Source organism: Melampsora larici-populina (assembly GCF_000204055.1).
Source record: "Melampsora larici-populina 98AG31 unplaced genomic scaffold MELLAscaffold_21, whole genome shotgun sequence".
Lineage (NCBI taxonomy): Eukaryota > Fungi > Basidiomycota > Pucciniomycetes > Pucciniales > Melampsoraceae > Melampsora > Melampsora laricis-populina.
In genome coordinates, this window is record NW_006768785.1 from 824,886 (window position 1) to 837,976 (window position 13,091).

At 35.6% G+C, this 13,091-nt stretch overlaps 6 protein-coding genes across 6 annotated transcripts; all 6 read right to left on the reverse strand.

Moving 5' to 3' along the window:
• Positions 1-2,246: 2,246 nt before the first annotated feature.
• Positions 2,247-3,690, reverse strand: MELLADRAFT_107080 (uncharacterized protein; the record flags this gene model as incomplete). The annotated part of the gene is made up of 9 exons (XM_007410663.1): positions 2,247-2,312; positions 2,451-2,563; positions 2,686-2,766; positions 2,846-3,009; positions 3,119-3,128; positions 3,229-3,253; positions 3,402-3,437; positions 3,532-3,563; positions 3,681-3,690. The coding sequence occupies 9 exons, from the start codon at positions 3,688-3,690 to the stop codon at positions 2,247-2,249; spliced, it is 537 nt and encodes a 178-aa protein (XP_007410725.1).
• Positions 3,691-4,295: 605 nt separating this feature from the next.
• Positions 4,296-5,790, reverse strand: MELLADRAFT_48578 (uncharacterized protein; the record flags this gene model as incomplete). The annotated part of the gene is made up of 5 exons (XM_007410662.1): positions 4,296-4,460; positions 4,541-4,919; positions 4,999-5,412; positions 5,505-5,545; positions 5,612-5,790. 5 exons carry the CDS (start codon positions 5,638-5,640, stop codon positions 4,421-4,423), a joined length of 903 nt encoding a protein of 300 aa, XP_007410724.1.
• A 401-nt stretch (positions 5,791-6,191) lies between these two features.
• MELLADRAFT_77935 (triacylglycerol lipase) lies at positions 6,192-8,538 on the reverse strand (the record flags this gene model as incomplete). Its single annotated transcript, XM_007410661.1, has 3 exons — positions 6,192-7,873; positions 7,975-8,283; positions 8,359-8,538. 3 exons carry the CDS (start codon positions 8,529-8,531, stop codon positions 6,649-6,651), a joined length of 1,707 nt encoding a protein of 568 aa, XP_007410723.1.
• An 86-nt stretch (positions 8,539-8,624) lies between these two features.
• Positions 8,625-9,914, reverse strand: MELLADRAFT_77936 (uncharacterized protein; the record flags this gene model as incomplete). Its single annotated transcript, XM_007410660.1, has 3 exons — positions 8,625-9,034; positions 9,131-9,404; positions 9,490-9,914. The coding sequence occupies 3 exons, from the start codon at positions 9,863-9,865 to the stop codon at positions 8,845-8,847; spliced, it is 840 nt and encodes a 279-aa protein (XP_007410722.1).
• Positions 9,915-10,437: 523 nt separating this feature from the next.
• Positions 10,438-11,218, reverse strand: MELLADRAFT_72008 (uncharacterized protein; the record flags this gene model as incomplete). Its single annotated transcript, XM_007410659.1, has 2 exons — positions 10,438-11,017; positions 11,084-11,218. The coding sequence occupies 2 exons, from the start codon at positions 11,190-11,192 to the stop codon at positions 10,617-10,619; spliced, it is 510 nt and encodes a 169-aa protein (XP_007410721.1).
• Positions 11,219-11,832: 614 nt separating this feature from the next.
• On the reverse strand, positions 11,833-12,167 carry MELLADRAFT_36341 (uncharacterized protein; the record flags this gene model as incomplete). The annotated part of the gene is made up of 2 exons (XM_007410658.1): positions 11,833-11,993; positions 12,065-12,167. The coding sequence occupies 2 exons, from the start codon at positions 12,165-12,167 to the stop codon at positions 11,833-11,835; spliced, it is 264 nt and encodes an 87-aa protein (XP_007410720.1).
• Between the last annotated feature and the right edge of the window lie 924 nt (positions 12,168-13,091).

The following is a 13,091-nucleotide window of genomic DNA, read 5'->3' on the forward strand; positions in this document are numbered from 1 at the left end:
TACACACCAAGAAGCATCTTCAACATATTCTGAAGGAGCTCTAGCTAGAGCAGTTGCCGCCTGGAGAGTTGCATGCGAGTTGGCCATGGTACTCAACATCGAATTACGGTCGCGTTGTTCCTTTTCTTCTTTTCGCATTGCCTTCAGTTTGCGCTTCCGACTAGCTCTTTCAGCAGGTGAGAGTTCACCATCTGGAAAGATAAAGGTGTGGTCAGTTGAAGCCTATTTACAAAGGAATAGTGAAACACTTACCCGAGTCACTTTCATCAAAATCATCCAAATCATCATTGTCGTCGATTAGTGGCGAGCTTTGTCGATGCATAGAACCGTCTGAAAAAGAAACATCCAAACCATAACATTAGATCGGAAATATGTGGGAACGAATTAAAACCACTTACCGTCTTCGACTCTTTGGCGTTTGCTGCGACCTATGACAAGTGACAAATAAGTGGCGAAATCAATAACAAAGTTTAAATACAAATATGTCAGTACAGGAACTGACCTTCAGAATTTGAGTGTGCCCCAGCGGAACTTGTCCCAGTTAATCCGATATCCATTGGCAGGCGATGTAATGGATTCAATCACAGGAAAACAGTACAAAGGAAGTATGGAAGTTTTGGTGTATTAAGTTGGAGGGAAGACCGTGACCACCTGGATCAATAAGTTGACTAAGGGAATAGAAGTTTTGAAGAGTTGATATTGGCGAATGTGAGCTGATGAGAGATAAACGAGCTTCTGGCCAGCCAGTGATGATAGAAAATTTAATTCAGAGAAAGTGAAATAAAAAAAGAAATAAGAATGAGATCGACTGGGAGTCTGGCCAGCCAGTGGTGATAAAAAATATATATCAGATGAAGTAAAAATAAAAGAGCTTCTGGCCAGCCAGTGATGATAGAAAATATAATTCAGAGAAAGTGAAATAAAAAAAGGAATAAGAATGAGATGGAGTCAAAAATCTACGAGCAAGACAAGAACTTAAGAATGAACAACAGAAAGTGAAACTCACGGCCATACCTCAATCTCATGCCGGAGATTGTGTTGACTATCCTTTCAGTGTGATTCAGATTTGCTTTATCAAAGGCATCAAGCATAGACACAATCTTTACCAAACAGAGGGTTCTTTGAGCACAACGGCATCCACCAAGAACGATTCTCGCTTTTGCTACACAGAGACAATTTTGTGCTTTCTTTCAAAAGTATATTCAGATAGTCGACCTAATGTAAATCATGTCCGATTGATCCATTTTATTTGGGTCCTTAGTTGGACAGAGAGCCACTCTTGAAGCTCGGCACCAACAAACACCTGAAGTCATACACAAGGATGAATCAAAAGTGAAGGATTATGAACCAAAGTCTATTGATGAGGGCAAGAGAAGCGATGGAAAGGTGAATAGACCGACAAAACGTGAACATCTGTAGCCTGAGAAAGGATGAAGATTCACGATCGCGAGTCCTTGTGAATTCACGAGAAGGTCCAAGTAAACCAGAGTCTCTCGCAAGTGTGTCCTCCTTGCTTTGCCGCGCCCTTGAACATACACGATCGTGAAGAACTTTGTTAAGTTCAAAGACTAAGCAAAGGATCCAGAATTGCGCAGGTGGACCCAAGAACAAAGGTTCCGGATTACAAATTACTTTCTGAGGGAATTGAAAGTACTTTCAGGATGTTTCAAAGGGTGGCGTGGCTTGCTCTCGTCGCTGAGAGTATCTCAGGTGGACAGGGTGTTTCTTTCAAGAAGTCAAATTAGGACTGTTTTTAATAAAAAGACAACTTTTATATATGTACCAAAGAGGTTTCCTAGATATTCATTTCTAGGACACCATGTCAAACAAACACACTCTTAAGCATTCCCTGGTCAGAAATTGAATTTTGCTGGTTTGGTGGAGTATAGTTCATTCTTTCATTTTATCAAAATATACAGAATGTAATTTCTGTCCAGAAATTGCTCAAGTGAACGCGCCCTAAGTAACCACACCACAAGATTCATATCAGTTAAGAACCTTTCCAACAAACTTTCAAAGAACCCCCTCTAATCCTACCCTCCAAAAAAACTATCCAACTTCATAACCCAATTTAATTTTACAAAACCTGATCAAAAACCTCCTCTCATGACAGTATCAACAAACATAGACTTACAACCCATTCAAATTTTTATCCTTGAAAAGAGACAACGCAACTTGTAAAATCCAAAATCACTGAGAACCATCTTAAAAAAGAACTTTTCTAAAATGATCAATTTTCTTCTTTTTTAACAACCAGCAGCAATTTCTCCACACTCTCCACACTTACGTAGTCCTTCATTTTCCATCCATTCCTATGTGCATCAAAATCAGGGAAAGAAAAAAAACAAAATCCAAAAAGACCCAATGAGTATTCCATAAAAACAATAATAAAATAGAAGGAAGTGATATATATATTTTTGTTAGAAAAAAACCAAGAAAAAAGATCTTACATTAATTAATGGTTTAAGTTGAGTACCTAGATCAGTACAATGAAATGAAACTTCTCTAATCATAAACGGTTTGGAATGTTTTTCATGATTTTGACAATACCAACGTAAACGATCTACAAACACACACCCAGACACACGCATATAAAAAAAAGTTGACATTAGGTTCAATCCATCAAAAGGATTCATCTAAGATGATAGTCTATATGTTTTTCAAGATTTGTAAAGAATCTCATACCAATTGATCCTTCTGGACGTTTACGTTCCATAACCAATCCAATAGTATTCTCAAACCGACAAGGGTTATGAGGAGTATTAGCTACTCCCCCAAAAAAAGTTCACCATTCAAGTCAACCCACTCTGTCAAGTAGAAAACCAAATGAATAGAAGAAGTTTACCAGGTAATAAAAACATTTCTCCTTCATCAATTTTAATATCTACAAAATTTTCATGACTTATGACTTTTAATAACATCGAACCTTTCACTTGATAAAACCATTCTTCAGTTTCATTTAAATGATAATCATTTCTAGAATTCGGTCCTCCTACCACCATTGTAATACTAAAGAAAAAAAACCAAACCAAACCAAAAATAATCTTTTTTAGTAATTGAAAACAATCAAGGGTTTTCTTTCTTGGTCTTTTCGATAATCAATTTGATGATCACTTACAAATCTTTTCCTAAAATTCAAATAATGTAATCCAAGACGAATTCATCAACGATCTTCTTCTTCTTCTTTCAAATTCAATAATTCAAATTCTATCTTCATCATAAACTTACCATCATAAATACAAAAATTATTAACCTATTGAAAATATATACAAATCAAATCAGTTCCTTCACACTTCATTATTATTTTTTTCTTCAAACTTTTAATGATCAATAAGTACCAATCAAAAACTCTCAAAAGCAATCTAAACTTCAATCTAAATCAAATCAAATAAATCACTCACTGGAGGTTTTAACTTATCACCATTTTCAGCAACCCACTATCGAATCAAAAAAATCCATACCATTCAAATCATCAATTTAAAATCAAGAATCCTTCATATTTTATAGAAAAAAATATATATATATACTAACTTTGGTGAAATTAATTGGACTTGGTAAACCTGCTACAATAACAACCAATTCGAATCATAGAAAGTTTAAGATCGAATCAAAGATCAGTTTATAGACTTTCGTACACTTTTCAAAGTTTTATAGAATAATATAATCTTATGATGACTTACTAATAGACATGATTTGGTTCAAATGGTCGGATCTATCAAAACCCTTTAACAAGTCTTGCTGAATGGATTTCTTTCGTTGGATTGGTTTGATGTCGCGATGGTATGTATCGGGTTTATATTCCAGAGTCGAAAACCAAGGTTATGTAAATTTGAGTGGATATATGCATATGATCGGTGTTTGAGATGTGATATGTAGCTAAAGATTAACACTTCCCCTCCCTGCAGTTTGACATTCTTAAACCATTACTTTAGTCTTTCGGACGGATTCGATCATTTGGGAAGATCATTTGATTAACCGCTCTCACAATTACACTCCTACAGCTTCTTCATGATTCCTGATTATACTCTTACATGTAGATCAATGACTTCTCATCATTTGAAGGCTTCATGTTTTGGGTCAACATGGTCAATCATGAAGACAAGCTCGATGATGATGATGATGATGGAATTCTCACATAGTGTAATCATAAGATCGATTAATTTCATACAAATCTCATTATGATTCTCTAATTCTCTGTACTCTTAAATCCATCATCTCTTTTCACTCTATCATACGAGTGAATGTCAACATACACAATCATTTCTGTAAACATGATAGATCGGCACAGGGAAAAAAAGTCAAATTGTAAAAGCTCAGATATGTAATCTGTCCAGCGATAGGAACATTTGTTTTGTTTTTGGTTTATATTCTATCATCAAGATCCCACATACACTAATGATAAATATCATTTCAATCAAACCTATTTCGATTCTCTTTCTCCACGTGGTAAGCTCCACATACTAAGAAAAACAGAAATCGAAACATCAGTTATGAAAAAAAAAGAAAATCGAATAAGAACCTAACAAAAACAACCACATACCATCCCAAAATCAAATGATCATAAGGTAACCCATTAATCTTCTTCATAGCTCGTTCAGCTTCCAAACGATCTTCAAAACTCACAAACGCAAACCCTTTACAAAGTCCAGTTTCTTGATCTTTCCCAACATAAATTCGTGAAATCTTTCCAAACCTTGCAAAGAGATCCCATAAATCATTCTCTTGTACATCTTCTGATAAATTCGTCACCCGTAACGTAGGTAAATCATCTCGATTAGGTTTTTGCATCGAATCTCCTCCTCCTCTTTTACCTCCATCCATACGTTGTGAGGGTGGTACGTATTTACCAGTCGGTCCAGCTCCGGCTCCTGTACCTTGTGCAACTGATGGTGGTGGTCCGTCTTGCGGTTCTTGATCACCTAACATTCACCAAAAGAACGCTAGGCTTTAGAAAGAAGTTCAAGATGAATCGAAACCGGATCAGATCGCATGACTTACCAGCATCACCACCAAGTACACCACCCAGAGTTTCCTTATAAGGACAACTAGCAGTAAAATGATCACCTTGACAAAGTCTACAAGTGATCCGTCTTGAAACCCCAGTAACAGCTGCCTTAGTAGGTTCCACCACCGGTTCTTTCACCCCACCCGCCATCAATTTAATCTTCACCGTTTCACCCAAAGTAGTCGTAGCAAGATCAGGTCCAGGTTTCTTGCCAGCTTCAGCTCCGAATTTAGACCATTGCTTTCGTGCTGCTACTTCATGTGATACACTGGTGGTCACCAAGGTACGTTTGATTTTTCGAACGATTTTCACTTTCTTGCCTGCGTCATTGAATTTCACTTCAACAATTGTTTTGGTACCAGTGACTGGATCGATAGTTTCTGAAATCGGTGGTAGTTCATCTTCATCTGATCAGATATGTAATACGATTGATTCAACTTGATGTTAGTATGATCAAGCTGTGATGAGGGATAAGGGTGAAGAAAGAGATTCAGCTAACCGAGCTCGTCAGCCCAAGACGTTTTTGCCGCTGGGGCTGATCTGTAAAATAAGAAAATCGTTTGTCAGGAATTGAAAATAAAAACAAAGAAATCAAAAGAAACGAACAGTAGAGGTGGTGCTAATGAGCTAGCCATGATCGATCTTTAATTTTGTTTAGAAAAGCAAAAGTTCGATTTAGTAAAGCGAGATGAAATCGATTGCTAGTTGAGATGGTTTGTTGAGATGAGATAAGATGATCAAAGTGATTGTTGAGACTTTGAAGTATCGATTGAGTGGTGATTGACTATGATGAGGAGAAGCTTCTACAGGTGAATTGAAAAAAACTGGAATTCTTGACATACTTTGATTTATCTATAGGCATATCCCTATACCGTGTAGAAAACTGCTTTTTCACAAACCAAAACTCAGTTTGGCTACTTTTAACCTAACTGCATATCATATTCTCTGTTTCCCAGAGAGCCACTCTTCACAAGATGAAACACAGACACCAAGACCCTCTCATGAAATGTTGAATATTTGTTGAGGTACTACAAAAAATAAGAATCCTTGTGGAATAGTACTCACTCAGTACCACTTTGTGATTAGCCAAAAGCCTTTACACCCATGATGATCCTATGGTCTAAAAATGTATTGCAACATAAATAAGACTCCAAAAGACGGAAACCATCCCTTAGGTTTCCATATTGAAACACCTCCCCAAAAAATCATCTGGTTCTTTATCATCATCAAAAATAAGTTATCTACATTCTATTTACACAAATTTTATTTATGTATTTACACACATCTTTTTGGAATTTAACCTTGATGTTTTCTTTTAATCTATAATCTTTCATTCAAAACCGATTTGAATTCATGGTTTGATTAATTGATTGATTGATTTAAACCCCATGATCAATTATCTTCCAACCTTCCAAAAAATCCAACTTTAACTTCAAAACCCATCCAATTTTCCATTCATAATCTACACACACACACCAAAGAAAACCATAAATCCTACAAAAAAATGAAACTTCAACCCTTATCACATCTTGTGTTTTCTCTTCTCAATATTTGAATATGATATGATAACGATATGACATGATATATTGTAAATCTTTCCAAATCTTTCTTTTCTTTCTTCTTCCTTTCCTTGTTTCCTTCATTTAAAACCCATGATTATATAAATTTCTACAAATCGCAATATAAACCATTTCTAAATCGAATTTATTCATTTCATCCAATGATCTCAAATCAAGTTTTGTTCTAGTTGAAGAGTTCAATTGATGATGATGATGATGAATCGAATTTAAATCTCGATGATGATGATGATGATGAAGTGGTAAAAGATCTAAATCATCTAAAGGAAAATGTGAATGAATGGTAGACTTATAATCATTCAAACGACGGTTTCCTTCCACGTTCAAATCTTGATTTTGATTTTCTTGATTTGATTCAGAAGAAGATGATAAATTAGGTAATCTTTTAAGGATCCAATTAGCAAATGCATAAATACTTGATTCACTTGATTCTTCATTCAAAAACACTTTTAAATCTCGATGATCCTTTGATCTAAGACTGAAATCTTTTTCCATAATCTCTTCTGTCATAGATTTAATTTCACTTAATTTCTTGGCTGCGTCTAAATCTTGATGATGATGATTAGAATTAGAATTAGAAGAAATCCAAGTTCCAATCAACTTATTGACTTCTAACCAATTCACCTTAGTCTTCTCATCCAAGATCTCATCTTCATTTAACCTCTTCTTTTTCTTTTTCTTCATCCATCTCTCATTCTCATCTTTTTGATAATCCGTTCCTCCTGTACTACCAAACGCACTACTTCCTCTAATTTCCCAATGATCCGTATTCTCAATCACTCCTAAAAACTCTCCCCATCTCGCACTTTCAATGGTCACTAATCCATCATGTCCTTCATCTCCTGCTTGTGATGATGGATGATGTTTTTGATATTCATCTAAGATCATCTTAGGTAACCAAAGTGGATGAATCAAATTTAATTTCCGTTTGATCTTGCCTGCAATACTAAAATATTTGACCTTGGGATCATTAGGTGTGTTCGGATTAAACTTATGAATCAAAAAATCACTCGATAAATTCGAATAGGCTGGTGAATCTAATAAATTCAATAACAAAACTTTTAATAAATTGTTAGGTAAATAGTTAAATGTTTTGGAAATCGTGTTGGTACTCTTGCTTGGGTTTGATGATCGGGTTTGGTTTAAGGATAAGAGTGGTTGTGATAATGAGAATGGTAAGTTGAGTTTAGAGTTCATCATGATCGATTTGTTAGGTTGATTAAATTGATCATCTGATTCTTGAAATCCTACTCCAATATTAACTCTACACCAATCCATGAAAGGTGATCCCCTAAATTGCCAAAAGAAAAGAAATCGAAAACACTTAAATCAATCCTTCATCATCATTCATCTCAAATGTATCAAGAATGTAAATTGAAACATTAAACTAACCTATGAGGAGTACAAACCGTAGTCAGACTCACTGGATTAAAATGAAGATGAGGATTTAAATGAGAAATCAAATATCTTGCATCTAATCCACCCATAGAATGACCTAAAAAATTTAAATCGCAATTCTTCATCGATTGATCATTCTTTAACATTTCATTTAAACTCATAGCTCTTTGTTTGATCGAACCTGTTGAAGGTACATGACCAATGATAACTTTGATACCTAATTTGTTTCGTAAGATTTCTAATAATCTACCCCAATAATGAATTTGAAATCTAGGAAATGAAGTAGGACCTCGAACTGAGAATCTGTTGTTCCGAATAGAAAAAAACAAAAGATGAGTGAGTTTGATGTTTGATGTAGAATCGAATGAAGAAGTTTACCCATAGAGACCATGACATAATACGATTGGATAACGAGGTATTCTGATTGGATCGAATAAGACTGGACCTAATCTGATTAATTGATCTAGTTTTGATGGATGAGTTTGAGTAGAATTAGATCGATGGTTGAAGATGTTCTTGTTCTTTAATCGATTTCTTGAGAAGTTCATCATCCGAATTGAGAAATCTTCAAAACCAACTGAACCAACACTCAACTTACAAACTTACAATTTACATTTCTCACTCTGAACTCAGTAACATCTCCTAAACAAGTTCACTTGAAAATCATGACTACATACAACTATACAAAACTAATCAAGACCTTTTCTTTACAAAACTATCTCAAATCAAAACACGTTTTCTAAACTAAAGAAAACCGATTTCTTTCACATATGTAACCCATAAAAACTACAAAGATCAAGCACAATCAAAGAAATCATAACCAACAGATGAAAAACAAGAGATGAAAAACAAAAAAGGTGATGTTTATAAATCATCAACAACAGATAATAATGCATTCCAATCTTGTTGTTTTTCTTTCAATAAAGTCTTTTCATCAGTTTCTTTCATAGAATCATCAAAGGTTTCATTAGATTGAATGTTTTGAATCGGATCATCAAATGAACCAGAATGATTTTTCAAACCAATTAAATCATTCTTAAGATCTTCACAAGTCCTAAGAAGAAGAAAACCAAAATCAAAAATTCAAGAAATCCCCCCAAAACAAAAACGTCAAACAGAAAAAGAAAATCAAAAAATCCCTTAAACTTACTTCAAAACCAATCTAGCTTTTTCTCTTTTCTCCTTTGCTTGTTCTTTCATCATTAACTTTAAAGTTTCACGTGCTTGTCTAGGTCTAAGTTCATTACACAATCCATGCATATTAAATGAAGTTAATTCGATATGAGAGATGATTTGATCGGTATTTGAAACTTGATTTGAATGATTCGAAAGTGATGGAGGTCCTTGATGTCCTAATTGATTTAAAAGTTTCAAGTATGAATAAATCAACGTATTCAAAAGTGCTTGTAAGGCATCTTTACGTTCTATGAATACATACATCAAAACAAAAAACTAAAATCGATCAGAATTCCAAAGTCATCAGATCATCAAGAAAATTCAATCACTTACCCATCTTTTCTTCATATAACTTTGGCATACCTTCTAACATAGCTCTAGAAGATTTACCAGGCCAAGGTTCCCAATCACCAAACGAACTCCAACCGCCTCTTTCTTTAATCAAATCTAAATTAGGTGGTTCCAATAACGTTCTTAAATCGATTTCATTAATTCTTTCAATTTCTTCTTCATCTATCTCTTCTATATCTTTTAAATCTTTTAAACTTTCTTTAATTAATCTTTTTTGTAAATCTGAATCAAATTGTAATTCATTTGGTTTGGTTTTTGATTGAATCGATTTGGCTATCGTTAAGTTCGGTTTAGTGAATTGTAAATATCTTGTAGGTGGTGCTGGAAAGAAAGATGAATTGGTTTCAGTTGTTTCCATGATTCTTGTATCGTTTTGTTCCAAGTGTCGGTTTACTCTACAAACTTTTGGGAATTCGAAGTTTTAAAATTTATGGCGAGAATCTTCCAGAATTTAAAAAGCACATTACTGATTATTCTCTGATGTAGAAAGGCGGTCTGATACTGTATTTCGGACTTCTTCTACATGTCTTTGTTAGTATAGTGGTCAGTACTCCCGCTTGTCACGCGGGCAACCGGGGTTCGAGTCCCCGACAGAGAGACTTTTTTTCATGTGCTGCTCGACACAGGACCTCCCATGACACAGACTTTCAATCTACTAGTTTTAGACTTTTTTGATCTTACTGTTGACAATAACCAAATGCATCCATGTATCCATACTATCCGTAATATTTCCCATTAGAAGATAATTCAAAGAGAATGGATTGACATAATACAATAACTTGATTCATTCAAGACCATCAAAGATTGATTGTTGAATAATCTTAAAAAAAGAAAAGATCACCAAGAAGAAATTCTTGTTGAATCCCAACTGATTTCTCACTTTCACAACATTTCCATTCATGCTTTTTTTCCTAATTTTTAATCTTAAATGAATCCAATAACTCAAATGCTTCAAATGCAAATGGATTTTAGAATGCAAAGGGGATTTACAACATAAACAAAAAAAACCAAAACCCAAAACACATTCTGATTGAATTAAACAAAACCAAAAAGTTGATGATAAGATAAAAAAATGCTCATGAATTGAGATATATAAAAATTGTATGAAATTAAGAAGGGATACTTAATCCGATTCCAAATTCATCATAATTATATATCCCAACATTAGATGAATTTCCATTCCCTGTTCCTCCTCCAACACCACCACCACCACCAGCTCCTCCACGTCCTGCTCCTCCACAACATCCACCTCCATTAGAAGGAGGATGATAAGGATTAGAAGTCGGATTGAATCCTAATGTTTGACTCATACTTGGTAATTGAACTGGTGCGATCGGAGGAAAAGGAGATGAGATTGGACTCAAGTTTAAGAGTTCGTTGATCGTAGGTAAATCAAGTCCAGCAAGACATCCTTCTGCTCGTTTCATACTTGTAGGACATGCTGGTGTTAGTGATAAACTTGAAGGGTGATTCATAAACTTTAATCCCAAGGGATCATGTAGTACACATCCTGAAAGAAGAACCATCATATATAAGTGATCAGTCTTCATCGAGAAAAGGCGACCTGAGTACTCACCTGGACAAGGACAATGAATCCCACAAAAGCATAGCGCAGTACCAGCAGTTTGAGGAGCAAAGAGTGCTTCAGATGCAATATTCTTTTCAGTATAAGATTCATTTGCCATTTGATCCAATGTGAAATTTGAAGTAGAAGTAGATGGTATAGGTTCATTGGTTGAATATGAAAAAGCTGCATTCAAAACAGGACTTGGATGACTCCGAGGTGGATATGGATGAAACCCATTAGGTTGAGTCGCTCTTGATGATGAAGGATGAGGATCTGAAGGCTGGGCACGTTTAGCCCCACAACAACTAGGAATAGCGGGTGGTGAAGGAGATGATGATGAGAACGGCTGAGGGTTTGCATTAGCAGCTTCGGAGAGAATTTCGTGGGGAATGCTAGGAGGGCTATGACGTCGTGGAGGCAATACCGGTGGTTGAGCTGAAGGAGGTGTCTTCTGTTTTGATCTGAGTTGGGCAGCTCGAGTGCCAGTAGAAGGATGTGCAGGTGCAGAGCAACAGCATTGGCCACCGGATGAACATGAACAAGGGTTCGTAGGTTGTGTGACTGTATGTACATTCATGATGAATCAGTATCTGACGGACAGTTGATGAAAGAGCTAGGAAAATTCAACAGGAGGTCAAATAAAGAACTAGGACTCCGAAAGAAAACGGACCAGAACTCGGTTCGTCCAACGATGGATTCGGTGATAATGCAAGAGGACCGTTCAATCCATTAGGTAGGACAGCGAGGTTGCGAGCTATTCAAAGGAATCTCAACCGATCAGTCAAAAGAACTCGATAAAAAAAGTCAAGATGACAGTACTGACGTTGCTTCAATGGTTTATTACCACATACACATTTAGAATGAACCTTACTGATCCGCCTCAATTCACGGCAATGTGCACATTGGGTTGGTGGACGACCTAATATCGAAACAAGAAAGTGAGTCAACCAATGAGTTTGAATGTGCTTCTAGGGAGAATATATGCGATACCTTTTTTTCCAATCTCAACTAACGTCCGATCGGTATGAGCACAACTACTCGACCTGTGACCTTTGACACAAGCTGCGCATGCAAATTTTTTACCTATGGACATATGAGGTTTGATGAGATTTGAGTTAGCTTGATGAAAATGAAAAACTAGATTGAGATTGAAAAGAAACTGACCATCGATTAAGACCATTTGAAAAAGTGAAAAAGTGAGAATTAGATGAACAGGTTAAAGTTGAATACCATCAAGCGGGGGGATTTGAGAATCGATGAGGTTGTTGATCTTTTTATGTTGTTAGAAATCGATTGCAATCAAAATTGGAGTTGCTTCCGACTGTCAAGGCGATAAAATGATAAATGATACCAATAGATTTGAGGGATTGAAATTAATTTAAGTACATACATAAATCCCAAGTATCTTGACGGAACTTAATTGCCATCATTTCATTTTAAATGCAGATTTAAATTGCAAAACCCTTTCTGACACCTACGCCTTAACTCATCACCTGTATTTGAAACAACAACCAACAACTTTTAAATCTTGAAAGACCTTATCGTATGCAAAAGATCGTCGGCGATAAGTTAAGGCGTGAGAGCAACAGAAAGTCTGAAACCGTGTAACGGAAATATTTGTCTATTGTCAAGGTCCGTCTTTGGTTGAAACCATGGTGGTAGGGTGACACAAAAAGAAAACCCAAGTGGACAAATGCCTCACAATCACCTCATATCAACCTGAGTAAATGTAAGAAACCATTGAGACTGAGAGTCCCGCTTGGATATTAGCTCCATGATCAGAGCTGGGATTGGCTTCAATTGAGATCGGCAATGGTAGGGTCAAATTGTATTGATAAGAGATACATGTGTTAATTCAACTTCTTGCAAGAATACTCAATGAGAATCGTTATCTATAAAACATTGGCAACTGCAGTAGAAAAAAACAAAAGATCTTTTGAAAATTCCAACAAAAAGAAAATATGAAGACCATAATGATATCCCTGTTGATCAAAGCTTCTCAACCTGTACTCCAAAC